General features: G+C 43.3%; 3 protein-coding genes across 3 annotated transcripts; 2 read left to right on the top strand and 1 right to left on the bottom strand.

Moving 5' to 3' along the window:
* Positions 1-1475: 1475 nt before the first annotated feature.
* Positions 1476-5664, bottom strand: dnlz (DNL-type zinc finger). Its single transcript, XM_021601874.2, has 3 exons — positions 5205-5664; positions 4199-4338; positions 1476-2305 (listed from the first exon to the last, which is right to left on the bottom strand). The coding sequence occupies exons 1-3, from the start codon at positions 5511-5513 to the stop codon at positions 2143-2145; spliced, it is 612 nt and encodes a 203-aa protein (XP_021457549.2). The 5' UTR covers positions 5514-5664; the 3' UTR covers positions 1476-2142.
* Positions 5665-5714: 50 nt separating this feature from the next.
* On the top strand, positions 5715-12765 carry LOC110524957. The gene is made up of 9 exons (XM_036976884.1): positions 5715-5937; positions 6373-6551; positions 7706-7810; positions 7955-8104; positions 8332-8571; positions 10016-10391; positions 10604-10845; positions 11205-11380; positions 11652-12765. The coding sequence occupies exons 1-9, from the start codon at positions 5817-5819 to the stop codon at positions 12532-12534; spliced, it is 2472 nt and encodes an 823-aa protein (XP_036832779.1). The 5' UTR covers positions 5715-5816; the 3' UTR covers positions 12535-12765.
* A 1955-nt stretch (positions 12766-14720) lies between these two features.
* Positions 14721-27663, top strand: LOC110523283. Its single transcript, XM_036976883.1, has 9 exons — positions 14721-14981; positions 15865-16043; positions 22368-22472; positions 22615-22764; positions 22992-23231; positions 24663-25038; positions 25254-25495; positions 25857-26032; positions 26306-27663. The coding sequence occupies exons 1-9, from the start codon at positions 14861-14863 to the stop codon at positions 27189-27191; spliced, it is 2475 nt and encodes an 824-aa protein (XP_036832778.1). The 5' UTR covers positions 14721-14860; the 3' UTR covers positions 27192-27663.
* The last annotated feature ends 31 nt before the right edge of the window (positions 27664-27694 follow it).

Raw genomic sequence — 27694 nt, 5'->3', positions numbered from 1 at the left:
CTTAATGCCATGAGCTACGCAGACAGGATCAAATATTTCAAGTATGAGGCTAAGAGAAATGAAGAGATGATGAAGATTGAAAGGAGGAAGGAAAAAGCCAGGAACGAAGAGCTCAAAAAGTGGGAAAAGAGACAGAAGAAATTGAATGAGGAGAAAAGGAAAAGGACAGAAAATATGGAAAAAAACAAGTTAGAGGAGCAGAGGAAAAGGGAGAAGGCAGAGATGAAACTAAAGATCGAACATGAGAAAAAGAGACAAGAGCAAGAGAAAAAGATGGAGAAACAGAGGGCAGAGAAGTTGAAAAAGATGGAGAAACAGAGGGCAGAGGAAGAGAAAAAGATGGAGAAACAGAGGGCAGAGAAGTTGAAAAAGATGGAGAAACAGAGGATGGAGGAGGAGAGGAACAGGGAAAAGGAGAGAATGAAGGTGTTGGAGATGCAGCAAAAGGCACGAGAGAAAGAAGAGAAGAGGAGGAAAGAGGAACAGAAAAGGAGATTGAAGATACAACAGGAACAAGAGAAGGAGGAACAGAAAAGGCAGACAAGGATACGGGACGAGGATAAGAAGAGAGCAGAGCTTCAAAGAATAAAAGATCACGAGGCCAGGTTCAAGATGGAGATGGAGAAACTGTATGAAAGAGAAGAGAGGAATGCACAGATTGAAAGAGAAAAGAGGCGTGCGCTGTGTCAGAAAAAAGGACAGACACAGAGAGCAAAACAGGTGGTGGCATACGAGGTCACAGCGTCTACATCTGACGCCTCTGTGCAGAGGGAAGAGAGGGAGCAGCGTCCAGAGACCGCTCACGCACAGTCTGCAAAGAGGAGAACAAGGAAGAAGCAGAAGAAAGAGGCGGACGAGGCATCGACAACTTTTCAGTAGATGACAAAAGAAAGGGAGCAGACAAAAGAAGAAATGTACAAGTCAATGCTCCTAGGTATGTTGATACATGTAAATAAACAACAACAAATGAGGGTTTTTTAAAGAGAAAAAACAAACAAAAAAACTAGAAAATAAGTAAAAGGAGGAACAAATTATAAGGAAGCCAGGCATGAGGGTGAAGAGGAGGAAACATGAGAGAGGAGGAAGAGAGACCAGAGTGGTTTATCAGGAGGGAAGTAGGAGATATAGAATTCAGGAAGGACCATGGGATAAAAGGTCAAGTTAAAGTTGCTTTGGCTTCCTTTTGTCCTCTTTCTAAGCCTGTTCAAGTCTGAGATAGATGAAAAGAGCAGCCAAAGAAACAGATCTGCTGAAGCATCAATTGGAAAGGATGGGAGGGTTGGAGGAGGAGCACAGCTGGATGACTTCATTAGGTAAGTGTTTACTATCAAAGCCTGTTCTCTGTAGACAACTGTATTAGTGTTGATAGAAGTATGTTTAGGTAATGTCTTTCAACCCAACCACTACAATTCCTGATCTCATGTGATTATTCACCTCAAGTGAGTGGGCATTCGGATGTTTTTTCCCGAAACAGATTGTGGCATATGAGGTCTCTTTATCTGTTGAAGCATCAATAGGAAAGGATGAAAGGGAGGGAGGCAGGAAGAGGAAAACACAGAAGAGCAGGTGAGGTAAGTGCTTGGGCTTGTGATGAGAGGATAGGGGCTCCACAACTGGGGTTCATGATTGACATTTCTCAGACAAATTGTATTACTGTGAATCCCATTCGTTCAATGACTGTTTGATTAATTCCTGACGGAAGAATTGTTTTACAGGAGCACTCTATGTTCTGCTTCCATGTGGATTGACAGCATTGCTTTCATGAGCTTCTGGAGGACACCATGGAGGAAGAGGGAGAGGGTCTATGATAGGCAGTTTGCCATGGCCCTAAATGGGCCTTTGGATGTTAATTCTTCATGCTTTATATCATACAACTTTACAATAAAAATGAATTGTAAGCATCAGCCTCTTCTGTTGTGTGATCAGTGCAGTAGTAGTAAGAATGGTGTAAACCCAAGGAATATTCTGGCAGTAGTGTTCAGTTGGTATAAAATAGTGTGATAAGAAATTATCAACATTGTATGAAAACAATATGGAGATAGAAATATCAAAAGAAGTGTTACATTTACTTAGTAATATCAATTTTTCCCCTCATAGAGAACGATGTCCTTGTTGTGCGCACACACACCCACAGAGAGTTAGTCATGATTTCCCTGAGTCATCAGACTCTGGTGAAGGTTTCTTTGCATCTTGAGCAGTCTGTGTTGTATCCTTGCCGGACTCATCTATAACAATCTCGAAGGCTGCCTCTTCTTCTAACCTCTTCACTTTCTCCCCTTTCGCTGCAAGGATTTCCTCAATGTTCCTGTAGGAAAAATAACCAACATGAATAATAAAAAAGAATGATTCAGGAATAATACTCATCTTAAGGAGGCTACACACTTCATGCAAACAGAGCAAAGGAGCATCATATATAGTTTGTTCCAAATCTCAAGTACCTAGAACTATGTGAGAAAATGATGCTGCATTTGCGTGAAGTGTGTAGGGCCCTTTAGTCCACACAAACGTTGCAACCTATTAATATGGGATTCACTTATGATTCACTATGACTGCAGTTCCATTTCTCTTCTGTGCATATCACTATCAATAGGGATAATACATATCCTTGTAACACAGTCGTGGCCAAAGGTTTTGAGAATGACACAAATATGAATTTCCACAAAGTTTGCTGCTTCAGTGTCTTTAGATATTTTTGTCAGTTGTTACTATGGAATACTGAAGTATAATTACAAGCATTTCACAAGTGTCAAATACTTTTATTGACAATTACATGAAGTTGATGCAATGAGTCAATATTTGCAATGTTAACCCTTATTTTTCAAGACCTCTGCAATCCGCCCTGGCATGCTGTCAATTAACTTCTGGGCCACATCCTGACTGATGTCAATCCATTCTTGCATAATCAATGCTCAGAGTTTGTCAGAATTTGTGGGTTTTTGTTTGTCCACCCGCCTATTGAGGATTGACCACAAGTTCTCAATGGGATTAAGGTCTGGGGAGTTTCCTGGCCATGGACCCAAAATATCGATGTTTTGTTCCCCGAGCCACTTAGTTATCAATTTTGCCTTATGGCAAGGTGCTCCATTATGCTGGAAAAGGCATTGTTCGTCACCAAACTGTTCCTAGATGGTTGGGAGAAGTTGCTCTCGGAGGATGTGTTGGTACCATTCTTTATTCATGGCTGTGCTCTTTAGCAAATTTGTGAGTGAGCCCACTCCCTTGGCTGAGAAGCAACCCCACAAATTAATGGTCTCAGGATGCTTTAGTGTTGGCATGACACAGGACTGATGGTAGCGCTCACCTTGTCTTCTCCGGACAAGCTTTTTTCCGTATTCCCCAAACAATCGGAACGGGGAGAGAAAATGACTTTACCCCAGTTCTCAGCAGTCCACTTCCTGTACCTTTTGAAGAATATTAGTCTGTCCCTGATGTTTTTCCTGGAGAGAAGTGGCTTCTTTGCTGCCCTCCTTGACACCAGGCCATCCTCCAAAAGTCTTTGCCTCACTGTGTGTGCAGATGCACTCACACCTGCCTGCTGCCATTCCTGAGCAAGCTCTGTACTGGTGGTGCCCCGATCCCACAGCTGAATCAACTTTAGGAGATGGTCCAGGGGCTTGCTGGACTTTCTTGGGCGCCCTGAAGCCTTCTTCACAACAATTGAACTGCTCTCCTTGAAGTTCTTGATGATCCGATAAATGGTTGATCTTACTGACAGCAATATCCTTGCCTGTGAAGCCCTTTTTGTGCAAAGCAATGATGACAGCACGTGTTTCCTTGCAGGTAACCATGGTCAACAAAGGAAGAACAATGATTCCAAGCACCACCCTCCTTTTGAAGCTTCCAGTCTGTTATTCGAACTCAATCAGCACGACAGAGTGATCGCCAGCCTTGTCCTCATCAACACTCCCACCCGTGTTAACGAGAGAATCACTGACATGTCAACTGGTCCTTTTGTGGCAGGGCTGAAATGCAGTGGAATTGTTTTTTGGGGAATCAGTTCATTTGCATGGCAAAGCGGGACTTTGCAATTCATCTGATCACTCTTCACAACATTCTGGAGTATATGCAAATTGCCATCATACAAACTGAGGCAGCAGACTTTGTGAAAAATAATATGTGTCATTCTCAAAACCTTTGGCCACAACTGTAGAATGCATGCATGTAAAATGTTCAGACCTATATTAACTTGGCTACCAACCTCTTTCCCTTCAGATCAGAGAACCAACCCAAGTTGTCAGCAATAATGTGATGTTTTTCACATCCTGGGCAGGTCACTAGGACAACACCTTTATGATAGGCTACCTTGGATATCCTCTTCGTTGACCTGGTTGAGCACACCTGCATACAGATAATTTACAGTCAAATAATGATACAGTTCATTAGAAGAGTCAGGGTGAACCTGAACTTTATAAATCTATCCATATAGTCGTATTCATTATTATCTAAAAGGCAAAACTGATATTTTCAGTTTGCTGCAGCAAGAGACAGAAACAAGCTGCAAATAAACACTCAACCTGGACAGTTTGATCTCAATCTCTTCATTCAAAGACTCAATCATGGACACTCTTACTGACAGGCGTGGCTGCTTTGCCGGATGTATTGTTATTGCGATGTGTGTTTTGTCCTATATATATATATATATATATATATATATATATATATATATATATATCAATGACACAGGCAGGGAGCAGGTCTCGAACAATTGACCTTCTAACCCGAAGTCCAGCACGCTATCGTCCAGCACGCTCGTGCGGCAGAGTCGATTTCCGCGCTTAAAAACCCAGGGTCGTTACAATATATATAAATAAATATAGGACAAAACCCACATCACAACGACAATACATGTACATTTTCATATATATATATATATATATATATATATATATATATATATATATATATATATATATATATATTATATATATATATTTTTATCCCAGCAGAAGGTATATTGCCTTTTGGTAGGCTGTCATTGTAAATAAGAATGTGTTCTTAACTGACTTGCCTAGTTAAATAAAAATAAATACAAAATAAAAATCCATCACACACCTACTCTGATGTTTTGTGGATACGGGCCCTGAGTACCAATGTTTTGATCACCTCACCAACCAAATCTTGATTGCCAAATCATGCTACGACTGTCACTGTAGAAACATGATGTAAAAAATTACTTATCTTCCATTTAAAATCTCATCCATTACCTTGCATGTGTAAACCAAGTGGTAATGCGTTGAATGAATCTTCCCAATAGAATCGCTGCAGACGTGTGTTGTGGTAGAGAATTGGTTATGTAGAGGTACGTCTCTTCGATAATGCCTGAAAGCAACTGGCAAAATCGAACCACTGCTGTGTCTTTGACTGTGAAGAGGAACCATTGACTGGTCCCTGATGCAAGCGGTTGTACGTGCAGTAGTCTTTGTCCTTGATAACTGAGTCCATGATCTCGACAAAGTATAACTTCTATGCCAAAATATACGATTCGTAACCCGGATTGTATTCTGTTGAAACATTGAGGAAAATTGCTACGAAAATATTTTACATTCGGTACCGTCAAGCGTGTTGTCCTCAACGTGATTGAGTCGCAATCTAATGACGCGTAAGAAATGGTTGATTGGTTTCGAATAGAAGCCAATTGTTTGTTTCCATTTTAGTGACGGAACTCGCGTTACACCAATGAGAAACCACAATTTTAAGAAGGCGGGTCTATTGATCCGCACGTGAACCAATTAAATAATCGCAAACATTACCGCTTTAGTTTAGCTAGCGACATTTTTTGAATGTTTATATGTATTGGTAGCAAATTATAAATAAAAATGAGCGACGAAGCTGTATTTGAAACAATTGAAGAGGTCAATAAGCATATCTCACACGTGGAAGAGTCAACCTGTGTGAAATATATTTCTTACCGTGTGGACAAGCGATTCAATGACCAAGGTAAACTAGCTCTCGACGTTAGCCAAAGAGTGTGCTGCCTGTAGGAAACGTGCATTGATCAAGCTGCAGAATGTGCAAACAATCACCAGAGTAACATGGCTATCGTTCAGCAGTTCCATACTATTTAGCTACCTACATTGATTGATTAATATTCATATGTAGTGATGTAACCTCCACAAACTACTGGTGTATTCATTAGTCGGATTCGATTGCAAACGTTTTTGTGTTGCATTTTGCAACGGAAACAGTTTACTCCAAACAAAACGCTTTGCAACGAATTCAGGTAAGTCCCTCCCCGTTTTAGTTCTGTTTGGTTCCTAGAAAGTAAACGGCTTCCGTTGACAACGTTTTGCAACAGAAAATGTTTTGCTGCACATCAGACTAACATAATACACCTCTGGACTCATGGCTCTTTCAATGTGTTCTGCTAAACAGGTTGGAAACCACAGGACCACAAGAACCGGTTATACTGGGAATGGAAGTACGGCAAGGGTACTCCCTCTATCCCCTTTGACAGAGTACCCTTCATGTTCATCGGACACAAACTGATGGGATGCCACAGGGGCCGGGCAAAGTGTGGATTCAAGAAGAGGCAGGAACTTGAGGATCAAAGGGTGCTACTATCTATGATATTCTGAAATGGTTTGAGTGTTCCATGTAGCTACATACAGATTGTTACACCAGATAATGTGATGAACAAAATATTTTTGGTATCCATTACTGGGAGTTACAGGTTAGATACCGTTTGGTGTAGCAGAGAATTTTCCACCAACCTTATATTGGCAATGCTGTCTAGGTCCTTAAATCTTTGGTTAGATCACATTATCAGGTGTAACAATCTGTAGCTAGGATGTATTTTGCATCTAGACCTGAAACAAATTCATTGGGGCACTGTGGAAAAGCGTTAAAAAGCATTGTGCAACTGAAAATGTAAAGGAGCTTTTCTTATTGGAGTAAAGGTTGTCCCTCCCTATTTAATTACATTTTCTTCCATATGGTGCCTAATGAATACGACCCTGGTTCCATCAATGCTTCTAGGTAGTTGAGGTTCACAACCAATCTCAACAATTCCATTCTTACCTACCACTAATTTTCTCAAATCCTCAAAAAGTTCTACAGCTGCACCATTGAGAGCATGCATGCATCACGGCTTGGTATGGCATCAGCTTTGTATCTGACCGCAAGGCGCTACAGAGGGTAGTGCGTACGGCCCAGTACATCACTGGAGCAGTGCTACCTGCCATCCAGGACCTCTATACCAGGCAGTGTCAGAAGAAGCCCCTAAAAATTATCAGACTCCAGCCACCCATGCCATAGACTGTTCTCTCTGTTACAGCACGGCAAGCGGTACCGATGCAACAAGTCTTGAACCAACAGGACCCTGAACCGCATCTACCCCCAAGCCTTAAGACTGCTAAATAGTTAATCAAATAGCTACCCGGACTATCTGCATTGACCCTTTTTGCACTAACTCCTTTGACTCATCACATACGCTGATGCTACTGTTTATTATCTATCCTGTTGCCTAGTCACTTTACCTCTACCTATATGTACATATCTACCTCAATAACCTCGTACCCTTGCACATCGACACAGTACAGGTACACCGTGTATATAGCAAAGTTATTGTTACTCATTGTGTATTCATTCCTTGTTATTGTTTTTCTGTTATTTTACTTTGTTGTTGGGAAGGACCTGTAAGCATGTCGCTGTTGGTTTACACCAGTTGTTTACATGTGACAATTAACATTTGATTTTGATATTTCAGGAAAAAGATGGCAAGGAAAAAAGAAACTTGTTGCTGAAAACCAAGAAAGTAGCATGCCCTGCTGTGTTCACAATCAGCCGCATTGTGAAGTTCCCTGGATTCAAGGTACGTGTGAAACTGTTTGTTTATATATGTTTATTATGTAACTCCAGTGACCGTGCACCACAGTCAACATTAGAATGCACATCAGACTAATATACATAATTATATCTGTGTGTGTGTGTGTGCGCTCGCTCTATACTGCATCAGTTGGAGAAGGACACATCGCGGTTGAGGAGGGTCATGTCTATTTCCATCAAACAAGCTCTCCAGACAGACCCAGCCTCGGTGCAGTGGAAGATACAGTATTTCCTCAAAATACCCAGTGTCACTGACCACAAGGGCCATCCTATTGGAAAGGTATTACTATGTTATTACTATACTATGACCATGGGATCTATTGCATTGGACTCTCTTTAGGCTACATAACTATTATCTGTATGCCTGTATGTCTGTTCGGTACACAGATGTAATAAAACCTTGATCTCTTGAAATTCCCTGGGGAATACAAGTATCTGACCCTGTAACAGTGGTTAGGGGTATTTTCTCCCTACTTAACAAAAGCCACTCTCTCCTCGTTCCCTCAGGGTGCAGATCAGATGGACGACAGGGTCAAAGGTTACATCCGAGCGTTGGTGCAGCAGGGGGTGAGGAAGGTGAAGGAGGTAAAGAACCAGATGGTCCAGTACGTGCGGACGGAGCTGTTCCAAGACACGACCCCGCCGCCGCTGAGGCGCTTCTTCCCCACAGAGAAAACCATCCACGCCGTCATGGCTCAGGTCATCGCGGAGGAACACTACAGCAAAATAGACCTGGTCAACCTGCTGGTGAGAAGGCTGTGCTGCACTATCATTCCCACCTATTCATCAGATATTTGGATTGTCTTCTGAGATAAGGCCATTGGGGCTTGTGGTGTTAGCTGTATGTTTTCACTGCAATTTATGAACAGTTTGTATGCATGTCACCCACCCTCTTTGAAACACTTGTTTAAAGGGGCATTTTACTCACTATTGTTTCATTAGTCTTTTTGATATAGTCCCAAAACATTCTGCATGTCAACATTCATGCTTTCAGTATATATTGCTTTCAGTCTCCTGATGCCCAAAATCAAGGATAAACCGACAGTTGTGCTGAGCACGAGGCATTTATACGTTATATTCTTCTAGAATCAATGGGTAAATATCAAGAATTGAAATGACAATTGAATAGCTTCCCAAACCCCAGTCTGTAGCTTTCAGTTTGGATGATTGTGTGTCAGTGCCTGTTTCTGTGCATGATAGAAAGAGACTTGACAAGCCTTTATTATACAATTCAGGAACACACATGCAGAGTTTTCCACGGATTCAAGAAAAATGAAAATTCATAACATCTTTGTGGTGCGTTATCCTTACATGGGAAGAGCAGAAAGCCACTGAAAATGTTTGTTGTCATCAGCCCAGATCCTGGAGTCTTTCCAGAGACTACTTTCTCCACCAACAAAGGTTGTTTACTAATTGATCTTTACACATCAGATTTTTTTCAGAACTGATCTGATTGGTCAAAAGACCAATTAGTGAAAAAAAAGATCAGAACTCTAAACGCAGTCACTGAATTGGATACATAATCGCAATGGAGGCAATGACTGTATTTATATTTTAGTAATTTAGCAGACGTTCTCATCCAGAGTGACTTACATGAGCAATTAGGGTAAAGTGCCTTGCTCAAAGGGCACAGACAGATTTTTCACCTAGTCGGCTGATTCTAACCGGCAACCTTTCTATTAATGGCCCAACGCTCTTAACCGCTTGGCTACCCGCCACCTTACTTGTTGACATTAGATGCTGGCCATTATTATGTAAATCTACAACAACAACTGTGTTGAGTGGTGTCACTCTCGGACCCCACCACTCTCTCCCTGAGCCCATTCCCCAAACAGACAGAACAGCAACACCAGCAGAGCTAAAGCACCCCTCATTCTGGAACTGCTTTTTAGAACGTATGTAGTCTGAAACTTCTACACACTTGGTGTGGTGAATTAATACATGTGTGTGTGATGTAACAGAGCACAAATAAATATTACTCCATGATACGTCATTGGGGTTATTTAAGTCCATGGGAATATCACTGCTGTGGTTTAGAATAAGACAGACATGTTATAGCAAAAGTCAAGGTGCACGACCATATATACAGCTCACGCTGGCGCAAAAAGGAGTTTGGTTAGCACTGAAATAATTGAAAGGACGCAAAAGTTTCACCTCAGCTATTAATCATAACAACCCCCCCCCCCCTTAGACATTGGCAGAGAATTGGAAGGCAGAAGCTCCTAGAATCAACTTCCTGCTTAGGGTTCAATCAGAGAGCGAGAACCTGTTGCTCTGCTACCAGACGGACTGGCAGCGGTGGCTGCTTCGGCAGTATGGCAAGGAGGTGTGCTTCCTGGACGCGGCCTATAAGAGGACGCGCTTCCCCCTGCCACTCTTCTTCCTGTGCGTGCGCACCAATGTGAGCGTGGCGCCGGTGGGCCTGTTTGTCGTGCAGTCGAGGAGCGCCGAAGCCTTGGGGGAGGCGCTGGGGGTGTTCAGGCAGTGGAACCGGGGCTGGAGTCCAGCCTACATCCTCACTGAACACTGCCCTGTGGAGATGAAGGCGGTGGAAGCAGCATTCACAGGTGAACAGTGGTGAGGTTTTAATGTTAGCTATGAGGTGGGAAAAGCAAGTTAGCTTCATAATGTGCTCTCAGCACTGTTGGCTGTGAGTTTCAGGATTTTCTTTTGAAAAGACCTGTTGGTCAAAATGTTTAATCTGTTACAATCTCTAAATACTAGAAGATTAGGGGGTTAGAGTTTGCTAATTACGGACTGTTTCTCATTCCAATCTCAGGTGCTCAGGCAGTCTTCAGCGATCACCTGCGGGAGAGGACCTGGACCAAGTGGCTGAGCAACCGGTCCCGAGCCATCACCAACCAGGAGGGGATCTTTGATATGATGAAGGCCATCGCTGGTGCCCTTACCAGAGAGCAACACCAGGGGGCAGTAGAACTACTACAGCAGAGCCCCATCTGGTTGGAAAAGAGACAACTTTTCAAGAACTGGTTCACTAACAAGTGGCTGTCAGAGGAGAAGGTTTGTAGTGCACATGTCAATTACTGAAATCATAGGGGCAATGGGGTCAGGTCCTGGACCTGCTGTGTCATAACCTGTGTATTAATGAAGGTCAGAGTGGTTAGACAGAAAGCAGATCTCAGACCTGTGCTTAGGTGCTTTCATCCTGAAGCAGACAGCATGTTTAAACCACACCTACTGTATGTAGACAGTCTGTAGAAGTAACAGTAGCAAGTGTGTTATGTTTTTGCTAGCTGAATCCGTGATACAGTATCTAGCTATAGATCCATAATATGCTAGCTATAGGTCCATAATGTGCATCCTAGTCTAATGATGGCGCATACAGAGTTAGCTACATGCTCTTGTTTTTGTTCATTCAGAGATGGGCGAACGCTGTGAGGGTTGATGTTGTCAACTTTGTGTCTATGGTGAACGGAGGTCTGGAAATGCAGAGCGACTTTTTCACACATAATAACATGAAGGTCCATAAAAAAGACACCCTGAGCCAAATGCTGCAGTTTCTGGTTGACGACTACTTCCCACAGATGCACCAAAGGTAAGTTCGTTTTAGAATAGGGTTCAATGCCATTTAGAATAGTATTCGCTGTCAAAAGTGGTCTTCTGTTGAGATATCTGCAAAATTTATGGAAGATAAACACCATATCATTTACAGTTGCCTTCTCCATTGGGGTTAAGATGTAGGCTGTGGACTCAACTTGAAAATTGACTACCTTTTGTTAACTTTTATTTTGGAGTGTAATTCCCCTTTAATGTAAGTGTTTTGATGGTTGGTCAGTCTAAACCTGCTACACTCCCTGAACCTCTAGGTACACAGACCTCAACAGCCAGTCCTCTGGCGAGTACAGCCTCAACCCCACTGTGCCTCCGTTCCTGTGGCATCGCCCTTGGAGTGTGGTGGCCCTGGTGATGGACAACATGTCTGCGGCCCTGCAAGACCCCGACATCGTGGTGGAGCAGGCCAGCGACGCCGCCGACCGCACCTTCCGGGTGAAGAGTCGGGCAGAGACCACGGCAGCGCGGTCCTACGCGGTCAGCTTCGGTTCAGAGTCCACCTGGCCCTCCTGTGAGTGTGAGGTGTGGAGGGACCAGCGGCTGCCCTGTGAACACTTCTGTCACGTCTTCAGGTCTGAGCTTAACTGGACCTGGGAGCACCTGTGTCCCAAATACAGGGACCACCCTCTGCTCACGCTGCATTCACAGACCACTCACACAACAGAGGAGATGGAGGAAGCCCTCAATGGTCTAATGCATCTCTCCCCAGCTTCCCCAGTCTCTCTTCAGTGGGATGGGCCTGAAGAAACAGTGCCACTGGTGCAAACTCCTCAAACTCCACAGTTACAACTGTATAGCATACAAACACAGTGGGTGGCCCCACAGGCTTCACAGGGTCTGCGGGAGAGGGAGGAACTGCAAAAGGAGGAACTGCAGAGGGAGTGTGTGGCCAAACTCAAATCCATCATGGAGAATGTGAGTGGGATCAATGACATTGACCACCTACAGGAGCTCAGGCAGAAACTGGATGTTCTCCAGGCTCAGAGTGAGGCCATGCTGGTTCAGAAGGACGCTAGCGTCAAAACAGTTACCACCCCCATGGGGATGAGAAAAAGGGCAGGGGTGGAGATTATCGTGGCCATGCCCAAACGCATCAAAGTGCTCTCCCGGGTTGATGTAGAAAATGTTCAGAAATAGCTTTTTTCTAAAAAGGGAAAATAAAGAATGTTCAGTATTAAAATGCAACTCTGCCACTTAACTTGTGGGTTGTTTTTATGTAGTATTTAGTGTTGTCCTACACAATTTGTATACTTTTTTAAAAAAATTGAATGTCTATTGTCTCTCTGTGATGAGCAAAACTGGAAATTGCTTGTCTGACGTTAAGTAAGATCCCTGAGATGACTAATAAAATAATTATAGTCACCCCTATGTAGTGTTCTGATCATGAACTCCCTGCTATCTGTAACTCTGGTTGTCTTCATCTAACAAAGGTCTCTTTGTTAGGATGTGGTGACATTGTATCCAGTTCTGGGTCAGCTTGATTTAAGGCACTGCGCAGGTTCACAAATCTTCCCATAACAAATTAATAAATCAGTTATTGCATATTGGTTTGGAAGTTAAGGTTATTTATTTTGTGATCGGATAATACGCACATTAGCTTGCTTAACCTGATGAGTAATTGGCATCAATCAACGCATTTCCCTTAAGTGAATTAATTGCGTCATTATTTCAGCTTTCCAGGGGCTCAAGTGTGTACGATGAAGCAGAGCCGTCTCAGCTAGCACCGGATTTTGTGATGGGCGTATACACTAATGCACGTGCGCATCATTTCGACGTTACAAAAATTGTATGGATTGACCTCAAACGCCTCTACTATATGGGCAGTGGTTCCCAATAGTTTAGCTAGCTAGCTGTGCCCAGAGACCGCACAGTGTGAATATAGCCAGACAATTATTCGCCAATCGAAATCCCGATCACACTTGTAGGCGATGTCATGGCAACGTTTGCAAGCTAAATTCGTAGAAACCAATACAAACCCTGGCTGATGCTATGTTGTGGTCATTGAGAGGCTTTGAAGCCACCGATCGGCCATATTGGCACTCCGTAGTAGGAGCAGTCCTCCATAGGAATGAATGGAATTCTACAGTATTTCAATTACATGTTTCAAGGACAAAATTACATATATTTCGTTGTAATGGGGACCGTGACATTGGTAATCTCTAAAAGTTCAAAGTTTGGGGTCACTTAAATGTCCTTGTTTTTGAAAAAAGCACCTTTGTCCATTAAAATATCAAATTGATCAGAAATACAATGTCAACATTGTTAATGTTGTAAATGACTATTGTAGCTGGAAACGGCAGATTTATGGAATATCTACGTTGGCGTACAGAGGCCCATTATCAGCAACCATCACTCCTGTGTTCCAATGGCATGTTGTGTTAGCTAATCCAAGATTCTCATTTTAAAAGGCTATTCTTGTTCTGATAAATTAAGGCTATTCCACGTGAGAAATTGCCAATTGTAATACTCCCTTCACAGAATAGCGCAAACTGGCCCTAACCAGAATAGAAAGAGTTGGAGGCCCTGGTGCACAACTGGGCAAGAGGACAAGTATATTGTCTAGGTTGAGAAACAGATGCCTCACAAGTCCTCAACTGGCAGCTTCATTAAATAGTACCCGCAAAACACCAGTCTCAACAGTAAAGAGGTGACTCCGGGATGCTGGCCATCTAGGCAGAGTTGCAAAGAAAAATCCATATCTCAGACTGGCCAATAAAAAGAAAAGATTAAGATGGGCAAAAGAACACAGACACTGGACAGAGGAAGATTGGACAAAGGTGTTACGGAAAGACTAATCTAAGTTTGAGGTGTTTGGATGACAAAGAACATTTGTGAGACAATGAAAGGATGCTGGAAGAGTGCTTGACGCCATCTGTCAAGCATGGTGGAGGCACTGTGATGCTCTGGGGGTGCTTTGGTGGTGGAAAAGTGGGAGATTTGTACAGGGTACAAAGGATCTTGAAGATGGAGGGCTATCACTACATTTTGCAACTGTTCGAATCCAGGCTGCATCACATCCAGCCATGATTGTGAGTCCCATAGGGCGGAGCATTGTAAATAAGAATTTGTTCTTAACCGACTTGCCTAGTTAAACAAAGGTGCCATTTACTACAACTTTTTATATAAATAAATATTTGGTGGAAAGCATAGAGATAAATAGGACTCAGCTTTATATCTGTGCCATTATAGCGACAGCATGCCCATGCTAAAATGGCTTGTTGGCCTCTTATCATTCTCTATGGTAAAAACACGTCCGCGGGTCTAAAGGCGTCTCGCGCCGAACTGCGCATTGACGTCTCAAACCACAACCCCCGGCCTGATCGGTCTCGCAAACGTTACCAGAAGCCTCGCGATGTTGTACCTCTGGGTTTAGAAACTCTGTGCTGGTACTTAGCTAGCTAGCAACATTATTTGAATGTTTACATGACTGTTTCTCTGCGTTGGTAACAGATAATAATCAAAAATGAGCAACGAAGCGGTCTTTGAAACAATTGAAGAGGTCAATAAGCATATCTCACACGTCGAAGAGTCAACCTGTGTGAAATATATTTCTTACCGTGTGGACAAGCGCTTCAATGACCAAGGTAAGCTAGCTAGCAAGCTAAAGAGCGTCACATATATAACAATGAGACAGACATTTCACCGGATGTATACATGTGATGCATCCTGTTGGCGTTTACTCTCTACCAAATATGGTGATGAGAGGAATCCCAGTGGCCGGCAGTAAGAGAAGATGGAGCGAGATGGATTTTCGCCCAAATTCTGCACATTTTCTCATCGATGAAACATTTGATCTTTATACAGTTCTTTCAGAAGTATAATCTGTAACAGAGTGGACTGTGTTTTGTAGACTTCACCCTTTGCCAACGTTTAAAAAATATACGCTGTTTAGAAGGAGTACAAGGGTACTTCACAGAGTAGTCGTTCCCTAAATGAGATATGCAAATCAATGCGCCAATAGGATCTCAGTAGCTCGTGCTTGGCTCTGCCCACCTCCTTGCTTCTTCTGCTCACTATGATTCATTTGCTCCTATTGGAAACGACAGGCTCTAGTCTATCTTGGGTTAGTTATAAAAAATCTTTGAGTGTCTGGAGCAAACTTGCATTGATCAAGCTACTGCTATCTTTTAGCCCTTCTATACTATTTAGCCACTGATACTACTATACTAAGTAGCCATTGATTGATTGTTATTCTTATGTAGCTAGTGATGTATATTATGCAAACTACGGGGGTGTATTCATTAGTCAGAAACCGTTTACTCCATACATAAAATGTTTTGCAAAATAAAACAAGTTTCTATATGACAAATTCAGGTAGGTCCCTCCCTGTTTTGTTCTGTTTGCTCTGTAAGCTCAGGTTGGTACCTAGACTGTAAACGATTTCCATTGCAAAACGGTTTGCAACAGAATCCGACTAATGAATACACCCCTGGACTCATGGCTCTTTCAATGTGTTCTGCTAAACAGGTTGGAAACCACAGGACCACAAGAACCGGTTATACTGGGAATGGAAGTACGGCAAGGGTACTCCCTGTATCCCCTTTGACGGTGTACCGTTTGTGTTCATCGGACACAAGCTAATGGGATGCCACAGGGGCCGGGCAAAGTGTGGAATCAAGAAGAGGCAGGAACTTCAGGATCAAAGGGTGCTAATATCTATGATATTCTGAAACGCCTTTTAAGTGTTCCATGTAAATGATTACGACGTATTGTGCATCTGAACCTGGATCAAATTCATTAGGACACATCATAGCAAAACTTTTCAAAACATTGTGCAATGGAAAAAGGAAAGGAGCTTTTCTTATTGGAGTTCAGGTTGTCCCACCTTATTTCAGTAAATTTTCTTCCATGTGGTGCCTAATCAAATAACATTTTATTGGTCAAATACACATATTTAGCAGATGTTATTGCAGGTGTAGCGAAATGCTTGTGTTCCTAGCTCCAACAGTGCAGTAATATTTAACAACAATATGCACAAATCTAAAAGTAAAAGCATAGAATTAAGAAATATATAAATATTAGGACAAGCAATGTCGGAGTCCGGAGTGTGTGTGTGTGTATACACTTCCATTCAAAAGTTTGGGGTCACTTAGATATGTCCTTGGTTTTGAAAGAACATTTTTCTTTTTTGTCCATTAAAATAACATCAAATTGATCAGAAATACAGTGTAGACATTGTTAATGTTGTAAATGACTGTTGTAGCTGGAAACGGCAGATTTTTTTAATGGAATATCTACGTAGGCGTACAGAGGCCAATTATCAGCAACCATCACTCCTGTGTTCCAATGGGACGTTGTGTTAAATTGTATAATTGTGTATAATTTTAAAAGGCTAGTTGATCATTAGAAAACCCTTTTGCAATTATGTTAGCACAGCTGAAAACTGTTGTCCTGATTAAATAAGCAATAAAACTGGCCTTTAGACTAGTTAGGTATCTGGAGCATCAGCATTTGTGGGTTCGGTTACAGGCTTAAAATGGCCAGAAACAAAAAACTTTCATCTGAAACTCGTCCGTCTATTCTTGTTCTGAGAAATGAAGGCTATTCCATGCAAGAAATTGCCAAGAAACTGAAGATCTCGTACAACGCTGTGTACTACTCCCTTCACAGAACAGAGCAAAGTGGCTCTAACCAGAATAGAAAGAGGAGTGGGAGGCCCCGGTGCACAAGTGAGCAAGAGGACAAGTACATTAGAGCATTTAGTTTGAGAAACAGATGCCTCACAAGTCCTTAACTGGCTGCTTCATTAAATAGTACCCGCAAAACACCAGTCTCAACATCAACAGTGAAGAGGCGACTCCGGGATGCTGACCTTCTAGGCAGAGTTCCTCTTTTCTTTTTATCGGCCTATTCTGAGATATGGCTTTTTCTTAGCAACTCTGCCTAGATGGCCAGCATCCCAGAGTCGCCTCTTCACTGTTGACGTTGAGACTGGTGTTTTGCGGGTACTATTAAAAAATCTGCTGTTTCCAGCTACAATAGTCATTTACAGCATTAATAACAATGTCTACACTGTATTTCTGATCAATTTGATGTTATTTTAATGGACAAAAAAATGTTTTTCCTCCAACAACAAGGACATTTCTAAGTGACACCAAACCTGTGTGTGTGTGTGTGTGTGTGTGTATATATACAGTGGGGCAAAAAAGTATTGTTAGACACCAATTGTGCAAGTTCTCCCACTTAAAAAGATGAGAGGCCTGTAATTTTCATCATAAGTACACTTCAACCATGACAGACAAAATGAGAAAAAAAATCCAGAAAATCACAGTGTAGGATTTTTAATACATTTATTAGCAAATTATGGTGGAAAATAAGTATTTGGTCAATAACAAAAGTTTATCTCAATACTTTGTTATATACCCTTTGTTGGCAATGACAGAGGTCAAACGTTTTCTGTAAGTCTTCACAAGGTTTTCACACACTGTTGCTGGTATTTTGGCCCATTCCTCCATGCAGATCTCCTCTAGGGCAGTGGTGTTTTGGGGCTGTTGCTGGGCAACATGGACTTTCAACTCCCTCCAAAGATTTTCTATGGGGTTGTTATGACTTCTATGAATGGTGAGTGGAGGAGTCAAGCGCAGAGAGCAGGTCATTCTGTACGTGGATCTTTTATTCCAAAGACAGCGGAGACACGGACATGCAAAACACAAGGGCGCATGAAACAACCCGTCCTAAATACACAGGACTAAAACTGTCCGGAAAAATAGAGATCACACTAATACACCAACACCAATAAACAGAGAACAAGCCCGCACAATACCCAGTGGGCCTAGTGCCCTTAAATAGCCTACAAACAAAACACTAATACAAAACAGGTGTAACCAATTAGACCCAATTAACAGAAACAAAAGGAAAGGGAATCGATGGCAGCTAATAGGCCGGCGACGACGACCGCCGAGCGCCGCCCGAACAGGAAGAGGCACCATCTTCTTGGCTAGGCCACTCCAGGACCTTGAAATGCTTCTTACGAAGCTACTCCTTCGTTGCCCGGGCGGTGTGTTTGGGATCATTGTCATGCTGAAAGACCCAGCCACGTTTCATCTTCAATGCCCTTGCTGATGGTAGGCTTTGTTACTTTGGTCCCAGCTCTCTGCAGGTCATTCACTAGGTCCCCCCCGTGTGGTTCTGGGATTTTTGCTCACCGTTCTTGTGATCATTTTGACCCCACGGGGTGATATCTTGCGTGGTGCCCCAGATCGAGGGAGATTATCAGTGGTCTTGGATGTCTTCCATTTCCTAATAATTGCTCCCACAGTTGATTTCTTCAAACCAAGCTGCTTACCTATTGCAGATTCAGCCTTCCCAGCCAGGTGCAGGTCTACAATTTTGTTTCTGGTGTCCTTTGACAGCTCTTTGGTCTTGGCCATAGTGGAGTATGGAGTGTGACTGTTTGAGGTTGTGGACAGGTGTCTTTTATACTGATAACAAGTTCAAACAGGTGCCATTAATACAGGTAACGAGTGGAGGACAGAGGAGCCTCTTAAAGAAGAAGTTACAGGTCTGTGAGAGCCAGAAATCTTGCTTGTTTGAAGGTGACCAAATACTTATTTTCCACCATAATTTGCAAATAAATTCATTAAAAATCCTACAATGTGATTTTCTGGATTTTTTTTCTCATTCTGTCTGTCATAGTTGAAGTGTACCTATGATGAAAATTACAGGCCTCTCTCATCTTTTTAAGTGGGAGAACTTGCACAATTGGTGGCTGACTAAATACTTTTTTGCCCCACTGTGTATATGTGTGTATGTATATATATATATATATATATATATATATATATAGTACCAGTCAGAAGTTTGGAAACACCTACTCATTCAAGGGTTTTGCTTTAGTTTGCAGAATAATAGTGAAGACATCAAACCTATGAAATAACACGTTGAATCATGTAGTAACCAAAAAAGTGATAAACAAATCAAAAATATATTTTATATTGGTAATTCTTCAAAGTAGCCACCCTTTCCCTTGATGACAGCTTTGCACACTCTTGGCATTCATGAGGACTGCCACAAGAAAGGAAGACCCAGAGTTACCTCTGCTGCAGAGGATAACATTTTCAGAGTTACCAGCCTCAAAAATTGCATCCCAAACAGAGATCAAAAGACACATCTCAACATCAACTGTTCAGAGGAGACTGCGTGAATCAGGCCTTCGTGGTCGAATTGCTTCAAAGAAACCACTACTAAAGGACACCAATTAGAAGAGACTTGCTTGGGCCAAGAAACACAAACAATGGACATTAGACCTGTGGAAATCTGTCCTTTGGTCTGATGAGTCCAAATTTGTGATTTTTGATTCCAACCGCCGTGACTTTGTGAGACGCAAAGTAGGGGAACAGATGATCTCAGCATGTGTGGTTCCCACTGTGAAGCATGGAGGAGGAGGTGTGTGGTGTGGTGGTGCTTTGGTGACACTGTCTGTGATTTATTTATCATTCAAGGCACACTTAACCAGCATGGCTACCACAGCATTCTTCAGCGATACGCTATCCCATCTGATTTGCCCTTAGTGGGACTATCATCTGTTTTTCAACAGGACAATGACCCAACACACCTCCAGGCTGTATAAGGGCTATTTGACCAAGAAGGAGAGTGATGGAGTGCTGCATCAGATGACTTGCCCTCCACAATCCCCCGACCTCAACCCAATTGAGATGGTTTGGGATGAGTTGGAACACAGAATGAAGGAAAATCAGCCAACAAGTGCTCAGCATATGTGGGAACTCCTTCAAGACTGTTAGAAAAGCATTCCAGGTAAAGTTGGTTGAGAGAATGCCAAGAGTGTGCAAAGCTATCATCAAGGCAAAAGGTGACAACTTTGAAGAACCTCAAATATAAACTATATTTTGATTTATTTAACACCTTTTTGGTTACTACATGATTCCATATGTGTTATTTCATAGTTTTGAAGTCTTCACTATTGTTCTACATGGTAGTGTAGTGTGTGTGTGTGTGTGTGTGTGTGTGTGCGTGTGTGTGTGTGTGATGTATAGACATTATGGACAGTATGTGGATAGAATATTTAGTGTATCTGTAGAATACATAGGATAGAATAGTGTATACATACAGCAAAAGTTGAATAGGATGGCATTGACTAGAATACAGTATATGAAAAGAAAAGAAACGTACTCTCACTGTCAACTGCGTTTATTTTCAGCAAACTTAACTTGTGTAAATATTTACTAAGACATAAACTGAACAAGTTCCACAGACATGTGACTAACAGAAATTGAATAATGTGTCCCTGAACAAAGGGGGTTCAAAATCAGAAGTAACAGTCAGTATCTGGTGTGGCCACCAGCTGCATTATGTACTACAGTGCATCTCCTCCTCAAGGACTGCACCAGATATGCCAGTTCTTGCTGTGAGATGTTACCCCACTATTCCACCCAGGCACCTGCAAGTTCCTGGACATTTCTGGGGGAATGGCCCTAGCCCTCACCCTCCGATCTAACAGGTCCCAGACGTGCTCAATGGGATTGAGATCCGGACTCTTCGCTGGCCATGGCAGAACACTGACATTCCTGTCTTGCAGGAAATCATGCACAGAACGAGCAGTATGGCTGGTGGCTTTGTCATGCTGGAGGGTCATGTCAGGATGAGCCTGCAGGAAGAGTACCACATGAGGGAGGAGGATGTCTTCCCTGTAACACACAGCATTGAGATTGCCTGCAATGACAACAAGCTCAGTCCAATGATGCTGTGACACACAGCATGATGCTGTGAATCGATCCTGCTCCAGAGTACAGGCCTCGGTGTAACGCTCATTCCTTCGACGATAAACGCGAATCCGACTCTCACCCCTGGTGAGGCAAAACCGCGACTCGTCAGTGAAGAGCACTTTTTGCGATTCCTGTCTGGTCCAGCGACAGTGGTTTTGTGCCCATAGGCAACGTTGTTGCCGGTGATGTCTGGTGAGGACCTGCCTTACAACAGGCCTGCAAGCCCTCAGTCCAGCCTCTCTCAGCCTATTGCGGACAGTCTGAGCACTGATGGAGGGATTGTGCGTTCCTGGTGTAACTCGGGCAGTTGTTGTAATCCTGTACCTGTCCCACAGGTGTGATGTTCGGATGTACCGATCCTGTGCAGGTGTTGTTACATGTGGTCTGCCACTGCGAGGATGATCAGCTGTCCGTCCTGTCTCCCTGTAGCGATGTCTTAGGCGCCTCACAGTACGGACATTCTAATTTATTGCCCTGGCCACATCTGCAGTCCTCATGCCTCCTTGCAGCATGCCTAAGCCACGTTCATGCACATGCGCAGGGACCCTGGGCATCTTTCTTTTAGTGTTTTTCAGAGTCAGTAGAAAGGCCTCTTTAGTGTCCCAAGTTTTCATAACTGTGACCTTTATTGCCTACCGCCTGTAAGCTGTTAGTGTCTTAATGACCGTTCCACAGGTGCATGTTCATTAATTGTTTATATTTCATTGAACAAGCATGGGAAACAGTGTTTAAACCCTTTACAATGAAGATCTGTGAAGTTATTTGGATTTTTACGAATTATCTTTGAAAGACAGGGTCCTGAAAAAGGGATGTTTCTTTTTTTGCTGAGTTTACATATGAAATGAGTAAAACAGCATTTAAACATTTATTAGTGACCAATGTTCCATTATTAAAGTGACCAGTAATTCCATGTCTATGAACATAGGACAGCAGCCTCTAAGGTGCAGGGTTGAGTAACCGGGTGGTAGCTGGCTAGTGACAGTGACAGGTCAGGGTACTGTGTGGAGGCCGGCTAGTGATAGCTATTTAACAGTCTGATGGCCTTAAGATAGAAGCTGTTTTTCAGTCTCTCGGTACTGACCTCGCCTTCTGGATGATAGCGGGGTGAACATGCCGTGGCTCGGGTGGTTATGGTCCTTGATGATAATGAATTTGACCCTGGTTTCATCAATGCTTCAAGGTAGTTGTGGGGTTCACAACCAATCTCAACAATTCCATTCTCACCTGCCACTCATTTTGGTCTTTCAGGCAAAAGATGGCAAGGAAAAAAGAAACCTGTTGCTGAAAACCAAGAAAGTAGCATGCCCTGCTGTGTTCACAATCAGCCGCATTGTGAAGTTCCCTGGATTCAAGGTACGTGTGAAACTGTTTGTTTATATATGTTTATTATGTAACTCCAGTGACCGTGCACCACAGTCAACATTAGAATGCACATCAGACTAATATACATAATTATATCTGTGTGTGTGTGTGCGCTCGCTCCATACTGCATCAGTTGGAGAAGGACACATCACGGTTGAGGAGGGTCATGTCTATTTCCATCAAACAAGCTCTCCAGACAGACCCAGCCTCAGTGCAGTGGAAGATACAGTATTTCCTCAAAATACCCAGTGTCACTGACCACAAGGGCCATCCTATTGGAAAGGTATTACTATGTTATTACTATACTATGACCATGGAATATATTGCATTGGACTCTCTTTAGGCTACATAACTAGTATCTGTATGCCTGTATGTCTGTTCGGTACACAGATGTAATAAAACCTTGACCTCTTAAAATTCCCTGTGGAATACAAGTATCTGACCCTGTAACAGTGGTTAGGGGTATTTTCTCCCTACTTAACAAAAGCCACTCTCTCCTCGTTCCCTCAGGGTGCAGATCAGATGGACGACAGGGTCAAAGGTTACATCCGAGCGTTGGTGCAGCAGGGGGTGAGGAAGGTGAAGGAGGTAAAGAACCAGATGGTCCAGTACGTGCGGACGGAGCTGTTCCAAGACACGACCCCGCCGCCGCTGAGGCGCTTCTTCCCCACAGAGAAAACCATCCACGCCGTCATGGCTCAGGTCATCGCGGAGGAACACTACAGCAAAATAGACCTGGTCAACCTGCTGGTGAGAAGGCTGTGCTGCACTATCATTCCCACCTATTCATCAGATATTTGGATTGTCTTCTGAGATAAGGCCATTGGGGCTTGTGGTGTTAGCTGTATGTTTTCACTGCAATTTATGAACAGTTTGTATGCATGTCACCCACCCTCTTTGAAACACTTGTTTAAAGGGGCATTTTACTCACTATTGTTTCATTAGTCTTTTTGATATAGTCCCAAAACATTCTGCATGTCAACATTCATGCTTTCAGTATATATTGCTTTCAGTCTCCTGATGCCCAAAATCAAGGATAAACCGACAGTTGTGCTGAGCACGAGGCATTTATACGTTATATTCTTCTAGAATCAATGGGTAAATATCAAGAATTGAAATGACAATTGAATAGCTTCCCAAACCCCAGTCTGTAGCTTTCAGTTTGGATGATTGTGTGTCAGTGCCTGTTTCTGTGCATGATAGAAAGAGACTTGACAAGCCTTTATTATACAATTCAGGAACACACATGCAGAGTTTTCCACGGATTCAAGAAAAATGAAAATTCATAACATCTTTGTGGTGTGTTATCCTTATATGGGAAGAGCAGAAAGCCACTGAAAATGTTTGTCATCAGCCCAGGTCCTGGAGTCTTTCCAGAGACTACTTTCTCCACCAACAAAGGTTGTTTACTAATTGATCTTTACACATCAGATCTTTTTCAGAACTGATCTGATTAGTCAAAAGACCAATTAGTGAAAAAAAAGATCAGATCTGGGCTGCCTGTCCAGAACTGTCCTGCCTAAACGCAGTCACTGAATTCTGACGTTCTCATCCAGAGTGACTTACATGAGCAATTAGGGTAAAGTGCATTGCTCAAAGGGCACAGACAGATTTTTCACCTAGTCGGCTGATTCTAACCAGCAACCTTTCTATTACTGGCCCAATGCTCTTAACCGCTAGGCTACCTGCCACCCTACTTGACAGTAGATGCTGGCCATTATTATGTAAATCTACAACAACAACTGTGTTGAGTGGTGTCATTCTCTCGGACCCCACCACTCTCTCCCTGAGCCCATTCCCCAAACAGACAGAACAGCAACACCAGCAGAGCTAAAGCACCCCTCATTCTGGAACTGCTTTTTAGAACGTATGTAGTCTGAAACTTCTACACACTTGGTGTGGTGAATTAATACATGTGTGTGTGATGTAACAGAGCACAGATAAATATTACTCCATGATACGTCATTGGGGTTATTTAAGTCCATGGGAATATCACTGCTGTGGTTTAGAATAAGACAGACATGTTATAGCAAAAGTCAAGGTGCACAACCATATATACAGCTCACGCTGGCGCAAAAAAAAGTTTGGTTAGCACTGAAATAATTGGAAGGATGCAAAAGTTTCACCTCAGCTATTAATCATAACACCCCCCGCCCCCCCCCCCCCCCCCCCCCCCCTTAGACCTTGGCAGAGAATTGGAAGGCAGAAGCTCCTAGAATCAACTTCCTGCTTAGGGTTCAATCAGAGAGCGAGAACCTGTTGCTCTGCTACCAGACGGACTGGCAGCGGCGGCTGCTTCGGCAGTATGGCAAGGAGGTGTGCTTCCTGGATGCGGCCTATAAGAGGACGCGCTTCCCCCTGCCACTCTTCTTCCTGTGTGTGCGCACCAATGTGAGTGTGGCGCCGGTGGGCCTGTTTGTCGTGCAGTCGAGGAGCGCCGAAGCCTTGGGGGAGGCGCTGGGGGTGTTCAGGCAGTGGAACCGGGGCTGGAGTCCAGCCTACATCCTCACTGAACACTGCCCTGTGGAGATGAAGGCGGTGGAGGCAGCATTCACAGGTGAACAGTGGTGAGGTTTTAATGTTAGCTATGAGGTGGGAAAAGCAAGTTAGCTTCATAATGTGCTCTCAGCACTGTTGGCTGTGAGTTTCAGGATTTTCTTTTGAAAAGACCTGTTGGTCAAGAAAATGTTTAATCTGTTACAATCTCTAAATACTAGAAGATTAGGGGGTTAGAGTTTGCTAATTACGGACTGTTTCTCATTCCAATCTCAGGTGCTCAGGCAGTCTTCAGCGATCACCTGCGGGAGAGGACCTGGACCAAGTGGCTGAGCAACCGGTCCCGAGCCATCACCAACCAGGAGGGGATCTTTGATATGATGAAGGCCATCGCTGGTGCCCTTACCAGAGAGCAACACCAGGGGGCAGTAGAACTACTACAGCAGAGCCCCATCTGGTTGGAAAAGAGACAACTTTTCAAGAACTGGTTCACTAACAAGTGGCTGTCAGAGGAGAAGGTTTGTAGTGCACATGTCAATTACTGAAATCATAGGGGCAATGGGGTCAGGTCCTGGACCTGCTGTGTCATAACCTGCGTATTAATGAAGGTCAGGCTGGTTAGACAGAAAGCAGATCTCAGACCTGTGCTTAGAGGTGCTTTCATCCTGAAGCAGACAGCATGTTTAAACCACACCTACTGTATGTAGACAGTCTGTAGAAGTAACAGTAGCAAGTGTGTTATGTTTTTGCTAGCTGAATCCGTGATACAGTATCTAGCTATAGATCCATAATATGCTAGCTATAGGTCCATAATGTGCATCCTAGTCTAATGATGGCGCATACAGAGTTAGCTACATGCTCTTGTTTTTGTTCATTCAGAGATGGGCGAACGCTGTGAGGGTTGATGTTGTCAACTTTGTGTCTATGGTGAACGGAGGTCTGGAAATGCAGAGCGACTTTTTCACACATAATAACATGAAGGTCCATAAAAAAGACACCCTGAGCCAAATGCTGCAGTTTCTTGTTGACGACTACTTCCCACAGATGCACCAAAGGTAAGTTCGTTTTAGAATAGGATTCAATGCCATTTAGAATAGTATTCGCTGTCAAAAGTGGTCTTCTGTTGAGATATCTGCAAAATTTATGGAAGATAAACACCATATCATGTACAGTGCTTATCTTCTGCATTGGGGTTAAGATGTAGGCTGTGGACTCATCTTTACATTTGACTACCTTTGTAAACTTTTATTTTGGAGTGTAATTCCCCTTTAATGTCAGTGTTTTGATGTTTGGTCAGTCTAAACCTGCTACACTCCCTGAACCTCTAGGTACACAGACCTCAACAGCCAGTCCTCTGGCGAGTACAGCCTCAACCCCACTGTGCCTCCGTTCCTGTGGCATCGCCCTTGGAGTGTGGTGGCCCTGGTGATGGACAACATGTCTGCGGCCCTGCAAGACCCCGACATCGTGGTGGAGCAGGCCAGCGACGCCGCCGACGGCACCTTCCGGGTGAAGAGTCGGGCAGAGACCACGGCAGCGCGGTCCTACGCGGTCAGCTTCGGTTCAGAGTCCACCTGGCCCTCCTGTGAGTGTGAGGTGTGGAGGGACCAGCGCCTGCCCTGTGAACACTTCTGTCACGTCTTCAGGTCTGAGCATAACTGGACCTGGGAGCACCTGTGTCCCAAATACAGGGACCACCCTCTGCTCACGCTGCATTCACAGACCACTCACACCACAACAGAGGAGATAGAGGAAGCCCTCAATGGTCTAATGCATCTCTCCCCAGCTTCCCCAGTCTCTCTTCAGTGGGATGGGCCTGAAGAAACAGTGCCACTGGTGCAAACTCCTCAAACTCCACAGTTACAACTGTATAGCATACAAACACAGTGGGTGGCCCCACAGGCTTCACAGGGTCTGCGGGAGAGGGAGGAACTGCAAAAGGAGGAACTGCAGAGGGAGTGTGTGGCCAAACTCAAATCCATCATGGAGAATGTGAGTGGGATCAACGACATTGACCACCTACAGGAGCTCAGGCAGAAACTGGACGTTCTCCAGGCTCAGAGTGAGGCCATGCTGGTTCAGAAGGACGCTAGCGTCAAAACAGTTACCACCTCTAAGGGGAAGAGAAAAAGGGCAGGGGTGGAGATTATCGTGGCCATGCCCAAACGCATCAAAGTGCTCTCCCGGGTTGATGTAGAAAATGTTCAGAAATAGCTTTTTTCTAAAGAGGGAAAATAAAGTACGGTATTAATCAGGTTGTCGCTCTTATTTCTTGGGTGATGTACAAATAACTCTTTGTTATGATGTTATCACGTATCCAGTTCTAGAAAGTGTTTGGCTGCTTGATCACAAGGGTCAGCTTGATGTAAGATGCTGCGCACGTTCACAAACCTTTCCATAACAAATTTATACATTTGTTATATTGCACAGTCCAAACTATTTAGAAATTAGCCAAGTATCTCAACTCCATGCTGATTTCTTCTGCGGAGTTGAGTGGAGCCTAGAGTTTTTGGACTAAACATCCAACATTCTTCGAGTTGCTGTATAATCGATACTTCAAAATTGTAAATTCTTAAACCCTTACGGTGTATCTATTTTTTTTCCCTCTCTGGCTTTCTTTGTTTGCTGAAATCCATACCTTTTAAATAAAAAGTTAATCAAATACAACCACTGACTGTTTCCTCATTGAAATTCATTTGGCATATTTGCTATGTGAG

Source organism: Oncorhynchus mykiss, chromosome 5 (assembly GCF_013265735.2).
Source record: "Oncorhynchus mykiss isolate Arlee chromosome 5, USDA_OmykA_1.1, whole genome shotgun sequence".
Taxonomy (NCBI): domain Eukaryota; kingdom Metazoa; phylum Chordata; class Actinopteri; order Salmoniformes; family Salmonidae; genus Oncorhynchus; species Oncorhynchus mykiss.
This window is presented reverse-complemented; position numbering and strand designations above follow the sequence as displayed.